General features: G+C 33.1%; 5 protein-coding genes across 6 annotated transcripts in view; all 5 read right to left on the bottom strand.

Annotated features, from left to right (window-relative positions):
* Window positions 1,658–3,395, bottom strand: LOC107642389 (UDP-glycosyltransferase 73C3). Its single transcript, XM_016345723.2, has one exon. It carries the CDS (start codon window positions 3,291–3,293, stop codon window positions 1,788–1,790), a length of 1,506 nt encoding a protein of 501 aa, XP_016201209.1. The 5' UTR covers window positions 3,294–3,395; the 3' UTR covers window positions 1,658–1,787.
* On the bottom strand, window positions 6,270–8,306 carry LOC107639934 (disease resistance protein RGA2-like). Its single transcript, XM_016343496.1, has one exon. It carries the CDS (start codon window positions 8,304–8,306, stop codon window positions 6,270–6,272), a length of 2,037 nt encoding a protein of 678 aa, XP_016198982.1.
* LOC107639933 (putative disease resistance protein RGA3) lies at window positions 8,500–9,399 on the bottom strand. Its single transcript, XM_016343495.1, has one exon. The coding sequence runs from the start codon at window positions 9,397–9,399 to the stop codon at window positions 8,500–8,502; it is 900 nt and encodes a 299-aa protein (XP_016198981.1).
* Window positions 9,984–12,847, bottom strand: LOC107642388 (protein LOW PSII ACCUMULATION 3, chloroplastic). Of its 2 annotated transcripts, none has more exons than XM_016345722.2 (10): window positions 12,691–12,843; window positions 12,413–12,592; window positions 11,978–12,025; window positions 11,821–11,860; window positions 11,618–11,718; window positions 11,145–11,337; window positions 10,973–11,071; window positions 10,628–10,745; window positions 10,286–10,426; window positions 9,984–10,149 (listed from the first exon to the last, which is right to left on the bottom strand). In XM_016345722.2, the coding sequence occupies exons 1-9, from the start codon at window positions 12,757–12,759 to the stop codon at window positions 10,306–10,308; spliced, it is 969 nt and encodes a 322-aa protein (XP_016201208.1). In that variant the 5' UTR covers window positions 12,760–12,843; the 3' UTR covers window positions 9,984–10,149; window positions 10,286–10,305. The 2 variants fall into 2 exon arrangements, 1 of the variants encoding a protein (XP_016201208.1); XR_002362252.1 differs by having other exon boundaries at window positions 10,027–10,149; window positions 10,628–10,719; window positions 12,691–12,847.
* Window positions 18,336–19,987, bottom strand: part of LOC107642387 (bifunctional pinoresinol-lariciresinol reductase 2) — a 5,524-nt gene continuing 3,872 nt past the window's right edge. Inside the window, exons 3-5 of the mRNA XM_016345721.2 lie at window positions 19,668–19,908; window positions 18,792–18,995; window positions 18,336–18,692 (exon numbers count right to left, since the gene is read on the bottom strand). Coding sequence (XP_016201207.1) covers window positions 18,529–18,692; window positions 18,792–18,995; window positions 19,668–19,908 — 609 coding nt within the window. The 3' untranslated portion in view covers window positions 18,336–18,528. The remainder of the gene's footprint in view (window positions 18,693–18,791; window positions 18,996–19,667; window positions 19,909–19,987) is intronic.

Genomic DNA, 19,987 nt, shown 5'->3' with positions numbered 1-19,987 from the left:
ACGTATAGGTAATTAATGTTGTTAAACTGGTTTAATTTTTGCTTAATTTGATGTTCCGATCCATTGATATATTGACTTGATTTGTTTCATTTAAGAAATCCAACAATAGGCTAATTTTTTTTATATTGATTAAATATATGTGTAATATATTATTATTGGAAGATTATGTGTTTTTTTTATATGGTGTTTTATTTAAATCGGACGGTCTGATTTGTTTGAAGAGAAAAATAAACTACAAATTGAAGGGTCCGATTTGTTTGGAAAAAAAAATAAACTACAAATTGGAGGATCTGTTTTGTATTTTGTATTTTTTTTATTTTTTAAAATAAAAATCGGACGGTCCGATTTCAACATTAAAATTTTTTTTATTTTCGAAATCACAAATCGGACCGTCCGATTTGTGATTGTTTGTTTTAAAAAAAAATAAACAAACAAATCGGTGCATTCGATTTGTACATTACATACCAATGTGAAACACACCTCTGCTCGCAGCTTCTTGTTATACACTTCTCTCTCTCACACATAAAAAATAATAAGCGTATTTTACATGTTCTATCATTGTAGAGTTTCTCCTTTCCAACCTTATAGGACCCAAGGTCGCAATTGTGAGAGTTAAAGGCCAAAGTGGTCTTTAAGATTTGTCGTGGTCGTACGTACTAACATAGTCTTTGATATTTTGATTGTACCCGATATATCCTTATGATTGGTAAAAGTGCATTATATTAGTAAAAGTGCATTATATTAGTCCTTATCGATATTTGATGGAGAAAAGAAAAAAGGCTGAGGGACTAATATAGTATAATTTTACCAATCTTAGAGACTTAATTAGTACCATTAAAATCTTTGGGACAACTTTAACTTCAAATGTTTAAATATTATACTTATTTTTTCTTTGGATGTGCTTGGCGAGGAAAATGTGGCGTGTGAAGAGAATTGAAAAATAGCATTTTAATGACAAATATTAAGTGATTAATATTTTTTATTTTTGTTTTATATTTGTATTAATATTAATTAATTTTTTATTTATATTAAAAATATTGGTTTTTTATTTTTGTTTACAGAATATATATTTTTTAAAATCTTTTGAACGTAACAAAATCACTTGTGATACTGTTCCGTGAACGGAAATAAGAGTAGCCTAAGATTGTAGCTGTCACGCTAGATGGGCCATACCTTTTCACTTAGAGGCTCAGGCATATATGCAGCCTATTTGAGAGCAGAATTTGCTAAACATTGTTGTTACAATGAAGTAATCATAGAGTGATAGTTATGAAGTAGTGAAAGCTCTAAAACAAGGAAAGCTAATAGAATCTTGTTTTGGAACATTCATTGCTGTCATATTAGTAATATTAGGAGGATTTAGATTATTTTTCTTCAATCATGTCAAGAGAAATGGAAATTAAGTGGCTCATGAACTAGCTAAGATGGCTCTTACCAATCCAAATTTTGTGTGGATGGAAGAGGCACCAAACCATGTACAAAATCTAGCCATGTTGGATATTTTACCACCAATGGAATGAATCAAAACTCTTTTTTCTGTCAAAAAAAAAAAAAGAAAGATTGTAGCTGTCACCGCTAAGTGAAAATTCGAGTTTCTCTTTATACAAACTCAAAATACTCGAACAAAATTAAGTACACTACACTAAATCATATAATATTTAAGTCACCAAAAAAAATATATAAATATATAATACGTATATAGACTAAAAAGGCCGCGAGAGTTTAGCATCTATTCAGGGTCTGAACAATGTAGCAGAACCAGACTTTTAGCTAACAGATAAACAATCCTAGACCCATGTCTTATTGGCATAATCCTTAAAAGCATCCAAAGCAGTCACTGAACTCCTGGGAAACCCTTGCTGAAACTGTGCACCAAGATTCTCAGCCCTCTTCTTCATTTCCTTATCACCCGTCAACTTCTCTATTCCCTTGATCACATCATCCTTCTTCAGTGTTCTTTCCAAATCATCAGAGACCATATACCCCACCTTAAGGTGGGCCACAACCAACTTGGCGTTATGGTATTGGTCACCCCTAAAAGGCCACGCCAATAAGGGCACCCCAAGCGCCAATGCCTCCACGGTTGAGTTCCAACCACAATGCGATAGGAACCCTCCAGTTGAAGGGTGACTCAGTATCAAAAGCTGTGGTGCCCACCCACGTATTATCAAACCTCTATCTCCAACTCTCTCATCCAACCCCTCAGCTGAGTACCCTTCATCATCTTCTTCTGGACTAGACAAACCGCGCCTCAAGCCCAACATAGCACGTGGAGGGACCGATTTTCCAGAACCAGGTCGGAGCACCAATATAAATGGTTGACCCGATGACTCCAGTGCTTCACTAAGCTGAACGTACTCCTCCACCGTAGGACCCACCTCAGTCCCAAAAGAAACATAAAGTACCGATCCACGTGGCTTCGAATCTAACCACTGGAGAACACATTCCTCAGTAACGCTAGATTTCCGGTCCGACCGGAATTCCCGGTCTCGCAGAACTAAACCGGCCGAGTTCCAATACTGCTCCGGCAGAAGCGGTCCGACTCCCCAGACCGGTTTTCCGGTCTGGTTCGCCATGTAGTCCATAAATGGACGCTCCATTTCTTGGCACGTGTTGAACATCAACGCCGTAACTTCTCTTGTCTCCTCCATCCACATGGGTTCCTCACCGGGCTCAGGTGGACCCATCCTTCGAAACCCCCGTCCGCCGGGAGGAGGCGGGAAATTGTCTCCTAAGCCAGGCGGTGGCCGTGGCGCCCTCCGCTCCTCTCGAGGCCGTCGTTTGAGGTCTGTATCAGTTAGCGCAACCGAATCAGGCATCCCCGGGAGAATCCGGGTCTCTCCGGGTTTCAATTCGATAGGGTACGCCTTCCACTTGGCATGCTCCATGGCGGAGGCGATGGCTCCGGAGGTGAAGAACGCAACCGTTGGAATCCCGTGTTTCGCTAAGAGATCGCCGAACCACCTCGTCATCATGACGTCCACAACTGCAAATGCGGGTCGGGTCGGGTTCGAAGGCGAAAGGAGGAGCTTCTCGAGGCCACTACTTAGGTGGCCGTGAGCATGATGAGGTGGATGGATCCTTTGCTCCGGGTTTGAGGCCGGCTCCGGCGAAATCTCGGCGACTCGGATGAGTGGGTGTTGGCGGAGTGAAGAGGGAACAGAGGAGGCTACGTTGGAGGTGATGACTAAGGTGACTTGGAAGTTTCTAGAAGCCAAGTGTTTGCAGAGCTCCATGCATGGGAAGAGATGGCCTTGGCCGAAGAATGGCAGCACCCAGATTTCTTTCGTCATTGTTCTCTGAAAGGTAATCAACGTGTTTGTTTAAATGCTTAAGTGAGAATTGAAGACAAATTATGCAACTGTCTTGTGTGTTTTTTATATATTCATTGCTAGGAAACTTGACTTGGTGGTGAAGAAAAGAAAGAGTTGAGTGGTCACATAGGAAGTTTCTTTCTTTATTTGACTATTTGTTAGCTATTAGTATCACTCAATTTTGTCAATTTTATTTGGATCGAGGATTTTTTTTAAAGTGAAAAAAATAAATAAAATTTGAAAATAAGAGTCTAATTATCGTTAAATTAAAATAATAAATTTAATGATAATTAGTTTATTATTTTATCACTTTATAATAGTGTGTATGTGAATGATTTGATAGGTGTTAATGTTTTCGCTTTTTATGCGTGTTTTTGACTTTTTGTATCTTAAGTTTTCGTCACACTTTGGTTTTGGGGATGTCGGTTAGCACTTTGAACCGTTATACAAAGTGGATATTTGTACAAAATATTTCTAGAATCTTGTGTGTTTAAGGAACTATTTCGGTGCATGGGCCATGGCATAGTAAAGAAAAGTGAAGCCGGATTGATTGAGTGCACACAAGCATGCATAATTTGATGAGAGCCGTGAGAGGCCTTGCTTTCTTGTTGAACAAGGTTAATTAACTATCATCACTGATGACGTCACCATAAATTCGCTGACAAGGACATCAGGGGAAACAAGGAGGAATGAAAAGCCAAGTTTTAGTCATCATCATTTACCACCATAATATACAGTGTAATTTTGCCATCTAGACATAATATTTAGGGATACATTGATTTATAATTTACATTCTAACATATTAAAAATGTCAAATATGTAAGAGCAAGTATTTAGTCAAAATAGCCTTTATCTTAGTTTTGATATTGTATTTGTGTGACATAACAGTGGATTATTATGACAGGGTAATACAACTTTGCTGCCACTCTCTACACAAAGAACTACCCATAGCAGAAACTACATCAAGATGCAGCTGGTGATTTGATCAACTCAAATATATAGTGACTTCCCCAACAGGTAGGCGGCATAAACATTCTAGATTTTTTAAGTTCATATATAAGTAGTTACTGATTGCAAAAATAAACCACACAATCCTGCATAAACTTCATGTATCCAACAATAGCAAAGCTGCCATCAAATTTTACATTCTTAAAATCATAGTAACAATTTTTATCACAATAAAGGCATCACAAGGAAATAACATAGAAAGATCTAAGTCATGCTTTCCCCTTAATTCCCAACCCAAATCTACTTTTATGGACTGCTTTCAAAGAGCTTGTTGGAAATCAATGAATCATGCTGTAGCTGGAACTCTCCTTTGTGTTGGAGGCTTGGAGGAACAAGTAAGATTGCAAGAACTCATGAAACACTGCCAACTTATTCTGGAATTCTAAACAGATGAATGGATCCCTTAGGACTTAGGAGTCAAAGCTGAGTCTTCAGTGTTTAAAATTCTGAATATATGAGAGAGATATGACAATTCAGGTCCAGAATAATAAACTAAATTAAAGAATGCCACAATTCAATAACTTCTAAGTTCTATCTGTTTTTATAACACCCAAAATTTAGAACAGTCTTCAGATTCCATAGTTATTCTACCAAAGACAAAACCCACAAGATGCAATTCTCAAAGAATACATAGTAAAGGAAAATTGTAGAACAAAAAAATACCCATACATGACCAAAATTTACCTATGCTATCTAAGGTGTTACCAAGATGCGTATGTAACTTGTCAAAAGTTTTGAGCATCTCAAAAGTTCATAATCTGAAAGACAATACGCAACTCCATACTATAATGTATACAACTATATGTGCCTATGTGGTTACAAATTAAAAAATGAATTAATTTTGACATAGGTCAAACACTCAATTATACTTGACTTTTAATATTAGTGCAGCAATGAAATAACCATTAGATGTATAGAAACAGAATTTCAGGCCTAAAATAAACCCAAAAATAAATAAAAGCCACAATGCAATACTATTATAATGTATGGAAAAATATCTGACGACAAATTAAGAAATAAAGAAAAACCCAAAGGACAATACGTGAGCAAAGCAAGCATGTGTTAGTTTAGAATACTAGTTAAGTTTTCAATGGTGGTGCAGTGTGAATTGTGTAGAATAGTTTTGGAACTACGGTTATAGTTTTGCATGTATCCCTTTAATCCAAAAAGGAAAATTTATCTTTGCTTCTTCCTATATATGCAAATCTTCCCAGATAAACTAAAAACAAAATTAAGCGATAGAGTAGGTTTTAACTCTCAGCAAGTAGAGAATAGTTTTGGACTGTTAAGAAGGAATATATGTCCACGCTCTCAATTTGCATGCGACCAAGTGTATATAAAAAATTAGCCACTTAATCAGTCATCTATAGAATACATATTGAAATATAAAATACACATTAAAACTAAGTATTCTATTAATATAACTCATTTGGATAATGCATCTATCTGATTTTTTATGTAGATGATATAGTTATTAATGGTAATAATCAGGAGGGAATAACAATATTAAAGAAATATGTATTTCATCACTTTCAAACTAAGAGTTTAAGTAAATTCAAGTACTTCTTTGGTATTGAAGTTGCTGAATCTAAAGATGGTGTTACCTCAGAGTGGAAATATGCCCTTGATATATTGGAAGAAACAGGTTTGTTGAATTGCAAACATGTTGGTAGTCTAATGAATCCTAGTATCAAATTGTTATCTGATCAAGGGAAACTTTTTTCTAATCCTGGAAAATATCAAAGACTTATCAAATTGTTTTAGCTACCTTATTACTAGATCAGATATTTTATATCCAGTTAGTGTAGTGAGTTAATTTATGCAGTTTTCCTATCCTGATAATTGAGATACTATAATATGAATTGTTAAATATATCAAGAAAGCCGATTTTTTCATGTGAGGTGCATATTATGAGTGAAGTTACCTAAAGTGGGGGAAAGGGTCATTTTACACAAAAACATCAGGGATGTGGCGAATCCAATGCCAATCCTGGCCTGTTTCCCTCTGAAATGGATTCTGTAACTCTGGGCAATTTAAAATGGCGAATGTTTTCAAATTGTGAAGCCATCCACCAACACATAGTGGAAGAGACCTCAACTGTGGGCAATCCTCAATGTATAAGTACTGAAGCGACCTGACACTTGCCCAACAGTTAGGCATATGCTCTAGATTTTGAAGGTTCCTCAGAGTTATTGATTTCAACACTGGTGGCATGTGTTGTAAATCTTCTGACAAGGCCGTTACTTGTGAACACCCCTCAATTCTCATATGCTGGAGGGAAGTAAGACATTGAAAACTTGCGGATAAGCCCTTGAATTTATCACAGTCAACAATTTCTAATTTTCGGAGAGAGCATAAAACATTCAACACTTGACCTGTTAATGACTCCAGGCTATGGCAGCTGCTAATACTTAGTTCTTCAAGAGCAATACAGTTAGCCAGTCCACTTGGTAGTGCCTCCATTTTGCTGCACTTAACAATGTGAAGTTTTCTGAGACAAGCAAGGTCTCCAAACATCCCCACTGGAAAGGAACTCAACTCTCTGTCTCTTGAAAGGTAGAGTTGTTCAAGACAACTAAGATTGCCAAGTGAATCTAGTTGTATAGTGTTGCAACTCCCCATGGTAAGAGGAATCTGGATTAATACTTGTTGAGAGACCGAACCAACACTGCATTTACAGTGAGTTGCTAAACTTAATTGCCTAACAGATGGAAGGGAGGGGAAGGTCAATTTCGGACATGCCCGGACATGGAGTCTGGTAAGATGTGGGAACATACCTACCTCTTCCACTTTTGATAGCCCTTCCAAGTTTGGCATGCAACTCAACACTAAATACTCTAGAGACTGAAATCCTCTAGCTACTCCCCCATCATAAGATTCATCATCAACATATTTCAAATTATGCATGCAGCATATTACAAGTCTTTTTAGAGAAGGTAATCTCCCTAGTGGGGCGAGTTTTTGACTATTCCAGCAATCCACAAGTTTCATGAAACACAAATTCTTGAAGTCAGGATTGCCCATCCAATCTGGGAAACAATTACCTTGGTATCCTCCCACCTCTAACTTTATGAGCTTTGGATGAGGTTCAAGGGCTTTGAGTATCTGTTCAACATTTTGTTGCAACTTAGATTGCTCATTTCTTCCCCATTCCAAGAGCAACTCATTTAGCTGCTTAACCATTAAATTGGCTTTCTTGGCATCTGCTGCGTCTCTTACTCTTTCCAAGTTCTTGATGTGGAGTTCCCCTCTAAGGCATAATTGTTCTAATTCATCTAACCTTAGCCCTTTCTTCTTGCCTACTATGTAAATGTTCAAGGTTTTCAAAGAAGTCAACTGACCAATTTCATGAGGCATGCGAACCAATGAACTGCACCATCTTAAGTAGAGATGTCGAAGAGCTTTTAGGTATTTTAGATGGCGAGGCAACTGCTGGAGTTTATCACAATCATTAAGATTCAAAACCTGCAAATTGCATAGGCTACTTGTGGACTCCGGAAGCTTTTTAATAGAAGTTCTACTAAGATTCAAATATCTTAGATATTTGAAATGAGTAATTACTGATAAATGTAACATATTTAATCTATTTGCATTTGCCAAATCAAGTGCTCGCAAAGATTCAAGTGGTCTCAATACATTTGGTGAAAGGAGAGCACGATTTGCCGGTTGGAAGCGACATGTCCTTAAGGATCCAAATTGGCAAGCAGAATTGATTTGTTTCCAAGCATATGGCCAAATTGTGAGATGGCGAGTTCTTTTTGGGTGTTCAATGGGCATCTCATCATTTACAGTGCAACACACATCACCCATAACATATTGAGCGAGGTCATGAAGTAGATCATGTATTTTGAAGCACCTAACTTTGCCGAGATCATCTTTTTCAATGTCTTGAAAAAATGATGCCCAGCATAGTTCACTAATTATCTCCTCGGCTACATCTTCAACTGTCATTGTTCCTTCAGATGAGACGAAGCCATTTGCCATCCAGAGATGAACAAGTTTATCCTTTTCAATCACAGCATCTTTAGGGAAAATAGCACAAAAAGAAAAACACTGCCTTGATTTTAATGGCAAGTTCAAGTAGCTTAATCTCAGAGCAGGTAAGATAGAGTTTTCATCTTGTGGCAAATTCCAAATCTCATTGTCCTTGACATATAGCCATTCTCTCTCTTCTCTTTTAAACCTCAGAAGGCCTCCAAGAGATTTTGCTGTCCCACTTCTCTTGATCTTCACTCCAGATGTCGTCCAGAACAAGTAAATATCGTTTGCCTTGAAGTGCTTGTTGAAGTTTTTTCTGAAGTGGATCTATATCCAAATTGCCGCTAACACTCACTGAAGCCGAATCCAAAATAGCCTTGATCATTCTCTTGAGACTGAAGTCCTCAGAGACACAAACCCAAATCTTCAAGTCAAAATGCATGGTTACCCTGTCATCATTGAAGACCAGCTGAGCAAGTGTTGTTTTTCCGAGACCACCAAGACCAACTATAGTATGCACCGCCGCACGCTCAGTGTCACAAGTCTGAATCAAAGCTTGCACAATACGTTCCTTATCTTCCTCTCTTCCATAGATTTCAGGTTGAGTGATAACAGAGGAGGTTTGGCGCCACTCCATCAACTCAGCTTTCTTGTCAGTGGTTGCAATTCTCTCACACAGATGAAACAGCTTCCTCTCTTCAGCAATGTTTTGTAATGTCTCCCTCATCCTTTTCATCTTATTAGCCATTCTTCTACGAAACATGGCATTTTTCAGACCAAAAGAAGAATGGCAAGAAGCATGTATCTTGTTAAACCAGCCACCCTTTTGTTGCTGATTCTGATTTTGAAGATCATGTGTGGAGAACTCGTCAAGGATGTCATCCAACAGCAGAGCAGCATCTTCCACCTTGCGCAGCCAGTCTTTGATTACCAAATCAGTAAACTGCTTCATCTCAGCATCAGCAAGAACAGCGTGGATGGCAGTGAAAGTGCTAGAAAGTTTCTTCAGTTCTTCATCCACGCCAATGATTGATTCAAGTTCCTTTTGAAAGAGAGAGCTCAATTTCTCCAGCAAAACAGTGACAACAGCCTCAGCCATGATTGCAAAATTTGAAGGTGCAATGCTAGAATACTCAGAGATTGGAGTTTTCTGTGTTGTTTGCAAAGTAAACAGTGAAGCTCTTGATCATAATCACATATACCTTATCTTTTTTCCTAGAGTTTCTAAGTCAATGAAGTCTTTCTCACAATCAACGGGGGAATTTAGAATCTAAGACTTTGTGTCCAAGGACGACCCACCCTTTATTCTACGCGTTTGGAATAAAACCATCTTCATTGTTTTGATTTCACACAGTTATACCAAAATATGTTATGTAATTTGAAATTAGTAATAGAATACTCTAGTTTACGCTTTTTTTTTTTTTTACATCTTTTATTAATTACATTATCAATTCAAAGCCATTTTGGCTTGGTAAAAGGTAATCTTTTCAAAGTCTTTGGTATTTTTTCAAACTAACTTGTTATATAAAGTTATTACTTGTTACTTGTTTAACCAATCAGTTCAGGTGGTTGTTACTTGTTACATAAAGTTATTTGTGCACTAAACAACACAAACAGACAAATAAATAAAGTTTTATCTCAGATTACTTTTCAAACTAACTTGCTAGCTATTAAGACCACTTATTATTTGCTAAGGAAAAAACGCCATTTCTTTGAGCCACAACTATTACAATGATTTCAGCAACCCCTTGTTGCTGATCAGTCCTTAATAAAGACACTTGATGCATTCTGCTAATACAAAATGTGTCTTCTGAAGCTTCATAAATTTGCTTTTCATTAGTCTTACTCCCTTGAAAAACAAAGAAACATAAAAAACAAAAATTTTATTTGCCAATGTTGCTTCTTGTCTATACAAATAGCATAGTGAAAATTTGTAAAAGTGTTCCTAAGTTATATGGCACAAGGACACCACCATAATTGCTTACCATTACAGCTTGTAAAAATTTCAGGAAGTTGGAAGAATTTCAAGGGCAACTTCCTTTAGTGATGGCATAGTATCTTGCTGATGCACACAAATAGATTTATTACCCACATACCTCAGGACCTTCCAGGGTCCAGGATAGCACCTATGGCAATTGAAATAAACACACAAAACATAAGTGCCACATGCAATTATTAAGCTAACCAAGTCTTCCATCAACATAAATTCTATTTAATCTTCAAGCAAAACATTGAAAATTTTCCAGATTACCATAATATTAGCCATGAAATATTTCACTCCTAAGCATGACCTTCAATTCCAACATAAAGTTAATTATGAAGCAAACCTGAAAAGTGTTCCTCCGTTGCGGCCCTTGAAATTATGAATGTAATACACGGTTTCCATCATCGGCAGCAAGGTCTTGGTGAGTGCAGCAAGCTTTGGGTAGAAGAATGGTGGATAATCTTGATTCGTTCAAGGATAACTATATTATGGCTAATGACAGAAGGACTATGAGAAATTTTAGCGTTAAAAAACTTGTTGATAAAATCTTTGATTTTCTACATTGTGGTACCTTCTTTTCTGATTGCCATCAAACAATGATTTTGCAAAAGATAGAAATAAAAGCTGGATAGGAGCAGGTACATCAAGCTCAAATATAAAATCACTGCTCAATTTTTGCAAAAGATACACCCAGATCTTATCCGATCGATTTCTCCGTTGAAAATAATGAGTTTCCGTTCAGTGTTCAAGACTGCATCTCTGTACAATTCTTCCACAACAAGCATTTCTGAAATACAATGGAACAGTAGTCAAGAAACTTCTATTGCTTATATAACAATACAAAAGAAGTTAGGATCTACCATTGACATTAAAGTAAGGGTAGGCTACCAAGAAGAGTTCATCTCCTTCCTTCACTCTGTCAGACATTTTTACTTTTTCAACAAAACCGAAATCTTCGAAAAATGAAGGCTTTGTCAGATAGTCTAACTTAAAAGAAGCTCCACCAAAGACTGATTTTCTAGCAAAGTCCACTTCACTAGCCTCTGGAAAAAACTGATATTTACAGGGTTATGCATAGCTGCAAGGGATGAAATTGAATCTTGACGACGAAAACACTGGCATAACAACCTCTACTGAACAAGATAAACATTTGAATGAGATAGCATTCGAGACAATAACAAGTTAATTACGAGGAAAAAAGGAAACAATATATAAATGAGAAAGTGAAAGCATTTTGTAAAAGGTCGTAGAACAAGACACTTGAAGCTAACTGCAAAAAGTTGTATGTGTTGAAATAAAACATAAGAATGATGCTCTAAATCAAGAAGATTACTATTCTTGTTCGAGTTGCTTTCTCTGCACTGACGAAGCGATCGCAAAATTCACGAATCAATTGCATGCTCTCGGTCATCTCAATTCCACCTTCACCATCACCTGATGTCATAATGGAGGGAAAGAAACCAAATTAAAACACAGTCCAAACCAAGAATCCACAAATGATGGAGGAAAAAATTAGGAAACTGGAACATGAAGAACCTGATACTGAAGCAAGTCCTGCTGTCGGAAATTCAATCTCCTGTATAAGATTGCTGTTCATTACAGTCTCTAATAATAGCTCCTCACTTTGGTGTGTGTAACTTTCATTCTTGACTAACGATTCCTAATAGAAAAATCACTATCACATATGACTCACCATTAGCTGTTTGTTATCCTTCATGGCCAATTCCACTGCAACTCTAGCCTGTTGGTTGAGCCATTAACAAAGACACATAATTTTTAGTATTACACTAACATTTTTCCCCCTTTTCTGGGGGTTAAGTAAATTTTATATACACTCTGAACTGCATAAAATTGGCACATAAAAGCAGACCACCACTACATTAATCCATTAACATTAAATATTAGAATTTAGTTTTGATACTGTCATGTAACGACATGTTATTAAAAAAACTATCCTTCACATTCACCGTGTAAATGTAAATGGTTATCTAAACGTAAATGGTTCTGTAAATGGTTATTTAAAAGAACGGATATTCAGCAGGGAAAGGAAGGGTGAATTGATGACACTATGTTACAATTAACCAAAAGAAAAGGAAATTGATGCAGAAGGGTGAATGATGACACTTACTTGTTCCAGAAGCTCAGGGTAATCAGAAGGGAAAGGCACATCAGTGCCAATAGAGGAAGAGCCATCTCCTGAAACAGAACAAGTAGCTAATCTTCGATTTCTGGGTGCCATTGAAGAAGTAAATCCTCCAATTCTGATAAACCCACCATTTTTTGGGGAAAAAGATTCCAACTTCACAACCTAGAGTCTCAGACAAGCAATCAAGTAAGATGATGATTTAATCAAATTGAGTAGCTACTATTATATAATGTGTGATTAACTTGAAAACAGTTTCTTACAGTTGGAATTGGAAGGGAAGTTGTTGAAATTAGAGAATAAGAGAGAATAATAGAAGTGGATAAAACCATTTTGAAGGTGCACCTCTCAACTCATGCAAGAGAAAACCGCCAATAATATAGTTAGAAAGAAAAACCCGGAAAAAAAAAAGTTAATCTGTTGAATACTTGAATAATAATATTATTATATTAACAATCGCTGATAAGAGTTAAGCTGTAATTATTACAAAAATCTTTGCATTAGTGGTTAAATTGAGATATGACCCTAGAGTCCTTCTAGACTGTTCATTTCTACTTAGATCCATGATTGAGAAAGGGAGATGATGTGGATTGTAAAATATAAAAAAAATTATTATTATTCGTTAATATTTTTTATTTTTTAAATATTTTTAACAACTTTTTAATAATATAACCAAATATCTCAAATTTTATTTTAAATATCTCCTGTTTTAACTCAGAAACTATTAAAAAGACAACAAAAATTGAATATTTTAGTCCAATTTTTTTTTAGTTTTCAATTAGAAATAATTTATTTTGACAAAAAAAAAATTAGCAAGTAGACATGTTGACCCGTTTAGCCTTACTAATTTTCTATTTTAGATATTTGTAAATACTTAATATATAACTGACTCAGATCATTTAACCTACAAATTAAACTTAACTGAGCAGAGCTAAATAGAGCAAATTAATCCATTTGACACTATTTAAAAGACTTTTATTTTAGTTTCTGTTGTTAATTTAATCTATTAGTTTTATGCTACCTGCAAGCAAAAATGTTATGCGGCAAGATATTTTAGCATTATTTAAAAATTTTGCTAGATTTAAAACAAAAAAAAAATGATAAATACTAAAATAAAAATTAGAGATACTAATATACTTCAATAAAATCAAAATTTGTAAACAAATTATACATACTAGCGGCTCAACAGGCACTAACGTGCCTGTTCAGCCGCTTTTCTATTGTTTTTAAGAAATTAATTTTTTTTTTCTGTTAATATATTATTTACTTTTCAAATTTATTAGATAAATATTTTTTATTTTAATATTGATGTGATCTTATTTATATCATATTTTGTTGAAATTAAAATTACTATAAAACACTTTAAAATGTTTAAATTATAAAACCATACAATAAAGAGGTAATATAAGGTAATATATGAGGTGAAATATTCGATAGAGTAAATTTTTATTCTCAATTATTTTAAAATATACAAAAAGTATTTTCAGAATGATAATGCTTCTATTGTGTTTCTTTAAAAGTTTTGAATGTCGTCTATTAATTTATAATATTTTTAATTTAATTTTTTAAATTTATTATGACAAAATAACGATATGATGAAGATTTTGTCCGCTAAAATTACGAAAATATTTTTAAAAATTAGTTTATTCATTGTACTTTATTTTGTTTTTTTTTTTAGTGTTTATGTTTTATTCCATACATTATTAAATTTTAATTTGATAATCTTTTTATCATCAAGGACTTATTATTTAGTTACTGTAATTTAATTAAGATTTATTTTTTATCACTAAATAATGTTATGTGTATTACGGTTATTGCCATTAAATAATATTTGTAGTAGCATTTTTTTAGTTTGTACTTAAATTAGTTATTCAATAAAAATTTGTCCGGTAACTCATAAAAATATATACAATGTTATCTATATTTTTAATTTGAGGTTTTTTAGTTTAGTTATCTATTGACTTATAAAATTTAATATAGTATTTTGATATTTTTTAAAAAATTAGAACACATTTTGCCATGACCAAATTTTACTATCTATTAAATTTTTAATTGGGTAAAGATTCTATAATAAAAAGGATCCATATAATTTATACAATACATTAATAAATACATGAGATAAAATAAAAACATATTTTTGTACTATTTTACAATAGTTGTTATTTTGTGTTTAAGGTAGATCTTTTCTAATTTTACTATTTAATTTTAAAAGATATATGTTGTTACCAAAATTTTATTACAAAGTTATTGTTATTATTAGTCTTATGAATGTATTGCCTATTTAAAATTTATAGTATTTGTTAATTATTTGTTTTATTTTTGTTATTATAGAATTCATCATTTTGTTTAACATTAGGCATTTTATATAGTAGTGCATAATATCAAACCTCTTAATTTATTCAATACAAAAAATATTTTAAATGAATATTATGCGATGAAGATAAAATATTAAAAATATAAGTAGAGTAAGTGAGTACTAACTTCATATTTGCATGGCTTTTAGTATTGTTTGTAACTGGTTCATTATAAGAGATTGATTGAGGCATTGAATTAGTAGCAGTGGTGTATATCTCGATCTACACTAATACAAAAAAAAATACAAACTTAATATGTTGTAGATTATCTTAAAAGAATTAAAAATTAGTTCTCAGAAATCAAATCAAATCGAGTAAATTAAGTTAATTAATTTTGTTAATCTTCTATACTAAGATTTAATGTATAGGCAAAATGACTTAAAACAACGTTATTAGATGTTTTAAATATATAGGGTACTAACCAGTTAGGACATGATCACATCTTTTACTTGAACAACTTCATTATGATGTGATTCCAGACTTATATTTTTAAAGAGCAATACAGATAATAAGCATAATTTGAATTCATAAGATTAAAATTAGTTATCATGATTAAAGTTAACTTTTATGTCGCATATAAAGGTGATTTTAATTATTTTAAATTTGTTTAATTTTATTAAAATTAGAATATTTTAAAAATAATATTCTTCTATTATATTTTTTTCATTAATTTTTTTCAAAGTTTGAATATCGTCCATTAATTTGTGACATTTTTAAATTTATTTTTTTAATTTATTATGATAAATTAACAATATGATGAGTATTTTGTCCGTTAAGATTTCAGAAATATTTTTTAAAAAATAGTTTATTTGTTATACTCTAATTTATCTTTATTTTTTGTGTTTATATTTTAAAACTTTAAATTCTGTCGTGGGTTGAAATTGAATCAGTTTTAAATTTGTCGTGGGTTAAAGCCAGTTTTTGAAAAAATAAAATAAAATAAAAAGAATTGAGTACGTATGTAATAGCAGTTTTTTTTTATTAAAATATGTTTTTAAGTCCTATCATAGGATAAAGCCAATTTTTAATTAAAAGAAAATAGGAGTAAAATAAGAAGAAAAAATTGGATACCACACTTACATATCCCCATTATATATTGATATTGATATAGATAATATTTTTTAGTAATTATTCATTAATAAATGTTGCATTAACGATTCTGTTTATTGTATTTCAATGTGTTTATTTCAATTAGACTCATAAAATAAACCGTAAATATAAAATACCAATCACTTGTATTATCATAACGTCTATTATTATTTTTCAAAAGGTACCTGTATTTCGCATTGGAATTGGCATAAAAATTGTATCAACTTCCTTGTCAAATCCTCTCACGATGATTTGCAAGTGTCCCTTTCTTAGTAAATGCATGTCAGAATCAAAAGATAGCAAGATGCAGAAAAAATGATCGAATTTGGCATTAGAATTGGCATAGAAATTGTATCAACTTTCTTGTCAAATCCTCTCACAATGATTTGCAGGTGTCCCTTTCTTAGTAAATGCATGTCAGAATCAAAAGATAGCAAGATGCAGAAAAAATGATCGACAACAGTGAAGAATATTTGTAAGTGGAGCAGTTATTTAATTTCCTCACGATTGCAGCAGTTATTTAATGGGTTAATGATTTTTTTTTAATTATAAACAAAAATGTATTATTACTATTTTGTCCATAAATTTGATTTATAAAATGAATTATTTGAGGGCAAATGGTGTCTATAAAAATTGGACACCAAACTTTAGTATTGGCTTTATATATTGGTATAGATGTCTTCGTGTCGTGCATATATCTATATAAATCGAATCAATATGATTTAAATTAGTAGGGAACAATGTAAATTGAAATTAATCTGTTTCATTAATCGAAATAATTAAAATACTATATTTATATTTTATTATTTTAATTATTTTTTATTTAATTGATATAATATTTTAATTATTTTTTAAATTACATATAGTATAAATATAGTTGGTCATTATATAATCTATAACTATTTGTTATTTTTAACTCTGAATAAATATGTAACAGATAAATGAAACAAGTAATTTCGATTTATATTGTTCCCTACTAATTCGAATCATATTGATTCGATTTAGTACTATAATGTATAATTCGAATTTAACCAATTCGATTTATATAAGTATATACATGAAGACATGCATGTAACTTTTTTATTTTGAGTAAACTACCATTTCTATTCACAAAAGTTGAAAACGCTAACATATATATCTATAGAAGACAAAAATTATCATTTGTATCCATACAAAATAGATTTTTACAGGCAAAATTATCCAAACCCTACAAAATTAAATAAAATTCTCAAACTACCATCATCTTTCCACCACTATTACCATCATCTCTCCCTTCTCTCTCTCCCTCTCCACCACTACTACCATCATCCCAAACTCTATCACCACTCTTCTCCCCAACTACCACCATCACTGCCTCCATTATCATCACTACCACCACCATCATCACCCTTCCTCTTCCCTCCACCTCTTCGACTCCGATCTCAACCACAGGTTCCGCTTCCCCCTCACCTTCCTCCCCTTCCGAAACTCCAACCCTGTCACCTCCTCCTCTATTGTTTCATCCTTCAAATTCAGCAACAGAATTCCTTCGAAATCTTCTTTCAAACACACCCTTACTTTCAAAATAACACAAAAAATTTCAAAAAAAAATTTCCACAAAAAAAGAGGCTTTTTCCGACCAGTCTAAATCAATAATGTTCCAACTAATATGATGCTACGTTCATCTAATGCTAATTTGATTTAAATAAATCTATGAAGATGATAACACAATAATGAAAAGAGGGATCTTTATTTATTTCAGGTGGCGAAAATCGAAGAGGGTGCGTGAGAGTTTGATGCGGCCGAACTTGGAGGCGGGCATGGTGAAGTAGATGCTGAAAAGGCCAGTGGCGAAGAGGAAGAATACGGCAATGGCGGTGGTGAATTTGTAGCTGTTGGGATGGAACTTCTTTGATTTGGACTTCTTGGCGGCGGGAGAGTCGTCCTCACCATTGTTCTCGAGGTCCCTGAAGAGCAACCTACCGGTATCGACCGTCATGACGCTCCATGGCATCCTTAGATCCCAACGAATCACTCACACTGCTCGCAGCATCCTTAGATCTAGGATTTTTTTTGGTATAGATAGCTTGCGTTAGATGATTATGCTGGTGATGGTGGTGTTGGTACTATTGAGTTGCGTCCGATACCAATAAAATAGTGTGTGGCGAAGGGGTTAGGGTGATGGTTGAGGAGGAAGGCAAGGCAGTGGTACTGAGTACATTAAGAAAGAGGAGAAGGGGGATGATGACAGTAGTGGTGGAGAGAAGGGTATTTGAGAATTTTATTTAATTTTTTATAGTTTGAATAATTTTGTCTGCAAAAATTTATTTTTTATAGATACAAATGGTAATTTCTGTCTTCTATAAATAGATATATCAACATTTTTAACTTTTGTGGATAAAAATAATAATTTACTCTTTTAATTTTAGGACTTTAATGTAATATTAATTGGTGTTTGATTTAACGATGTATTTTATTCTAATAAGATATGATCTTTTCCATTTTAAAAACATCACACGTTGATCCTCTTTCGCCTTCCTTTCATTATCCATGGAAGATATAAAATATGCCACTTTGTTCTTGCTTAGCTTAAAGACATACATGACACACATTTATTAATTATTTAATTTGTTACTAATTAAGTTCAATATATATTCATCCCATACCAAACCCATTATTCTATAAGTAACGTTTCATGTATTCATGAACAGTAGTGTACTTCACTTCAGGATAAAGTTCACAAGCTTCAACTCCACCATCTCCTATCTCAAAATTTGCAAGACACCCTTCAATGCAAACATGGTAGTAATGTACCATTGCCACTTGTTCTGCATATGATTTTCCTGCATGTTTCAAAATTAATAATGTAATTAACAACCTTGAGTTCTTTTTCTATTGTTATTTTCACTACTACTACATATATGTGTATCTAACATTCTCACCTTTCATGGAATTCAAAAATTGCTCAGCAAAAATTGAAGATTTCTTCAATTCTTTCCCAATCAACTTCTCCCAAGTTTGAACAATTTCTAACGGCGATAATATGTTTTTAGGTGGCCTTATATAAACTGTTTTGTTCAAAGTTTTAGGATCATCTATTGTCTTAATAGTATACTTGGCTATGTCATCTTCATCCACAGTAATAGCTGTCAAATTTGAGAGACATAATATGTTATTAATTATATAATTAATCAAATGGTATATGCTACTTAATTAGACATATGTATGTTCAACAATAATATTAATATAATAACAACATCAACTAAATTTTGTATGTCCAAGATGTATGATAATAACATGAATCATGAAATTTCATAAATGATAGGGTTAATCAATTTTTGTATCTGTAAAAATTGTAATTTTTAATTATTTTGGTTTATATAATTTTTTTTCCCTTAAATATTTGAGTTTAATTTAATCCTTTACGTTAGGAAAAATATTTGAAAGTTATTAAATTATGATATATCTCATTTTATCACATTATTATTTAGCATGATTATGAGCACTAAACTGAATTGGTCTATTCACTTTGGTTAATTGAAAACAGACCACTAATTAGATTCAAGATAAAAATTTCTTGTCAATAAACTAGTCAAAAATCGAAAAAATAGTTAGAAAATAGTTGAGGGATCGAATTAGTATAATTTTTTAGTATTGCTTTAAAATAATAAATCCCAAAAAATTTAATTTTTTTAAAATTATATATTTTATATAAATAAAATTTACGATACTTAATCTTAAATAATATGTTGTTATGAAAACAATTTGGTAATAACTGAAGCTAAGTATATATATAAGTAAATGCATAGTTTAGTTACCCTTGACGTTGCCGTCTCCATAGAAGACCACAGAATCCCTTGAAGGCATGATGACGCCAAGTTGGCAAAGACCACCAAGAAAGTAACCAGCAAAACAATTAGCAGAAATATAGGTATGTGGTATCTTAGCTTCTTCTATGGCTTTTCTCACCACCATTTTGTCATCAAATGTTACTCTTCCTGGCTCCAAAGCATGTTCCATTCTTGCCGGGTCCATCCCAAATTCAGAAGGCAAAAATCTCTATTATACATAAGTAACTTTTTTACAATTAAATTAATTAAAGATTAGTTTAACAAATTTAATGATTGCTACATACAGT

This window comes from Arachis ipaensis, chromosome B05 (genome assembly GCF_000816755.2).
Source record: "Arachis ipaensis cultivar K30076 chromosome B05, Araip1.1, whole genome shotgun sequence".
In the NCBI taxonomy this organism is placed as follows: Eukaryota; Viridiplantae; Streptophyta; class Magnoliopsida; order Fabales; family Fabaceae; genus Arachis; species Arachis ipaensis.
This window is presented reverse-complemented; position numbering and strand designations above follow the sequence as displayed.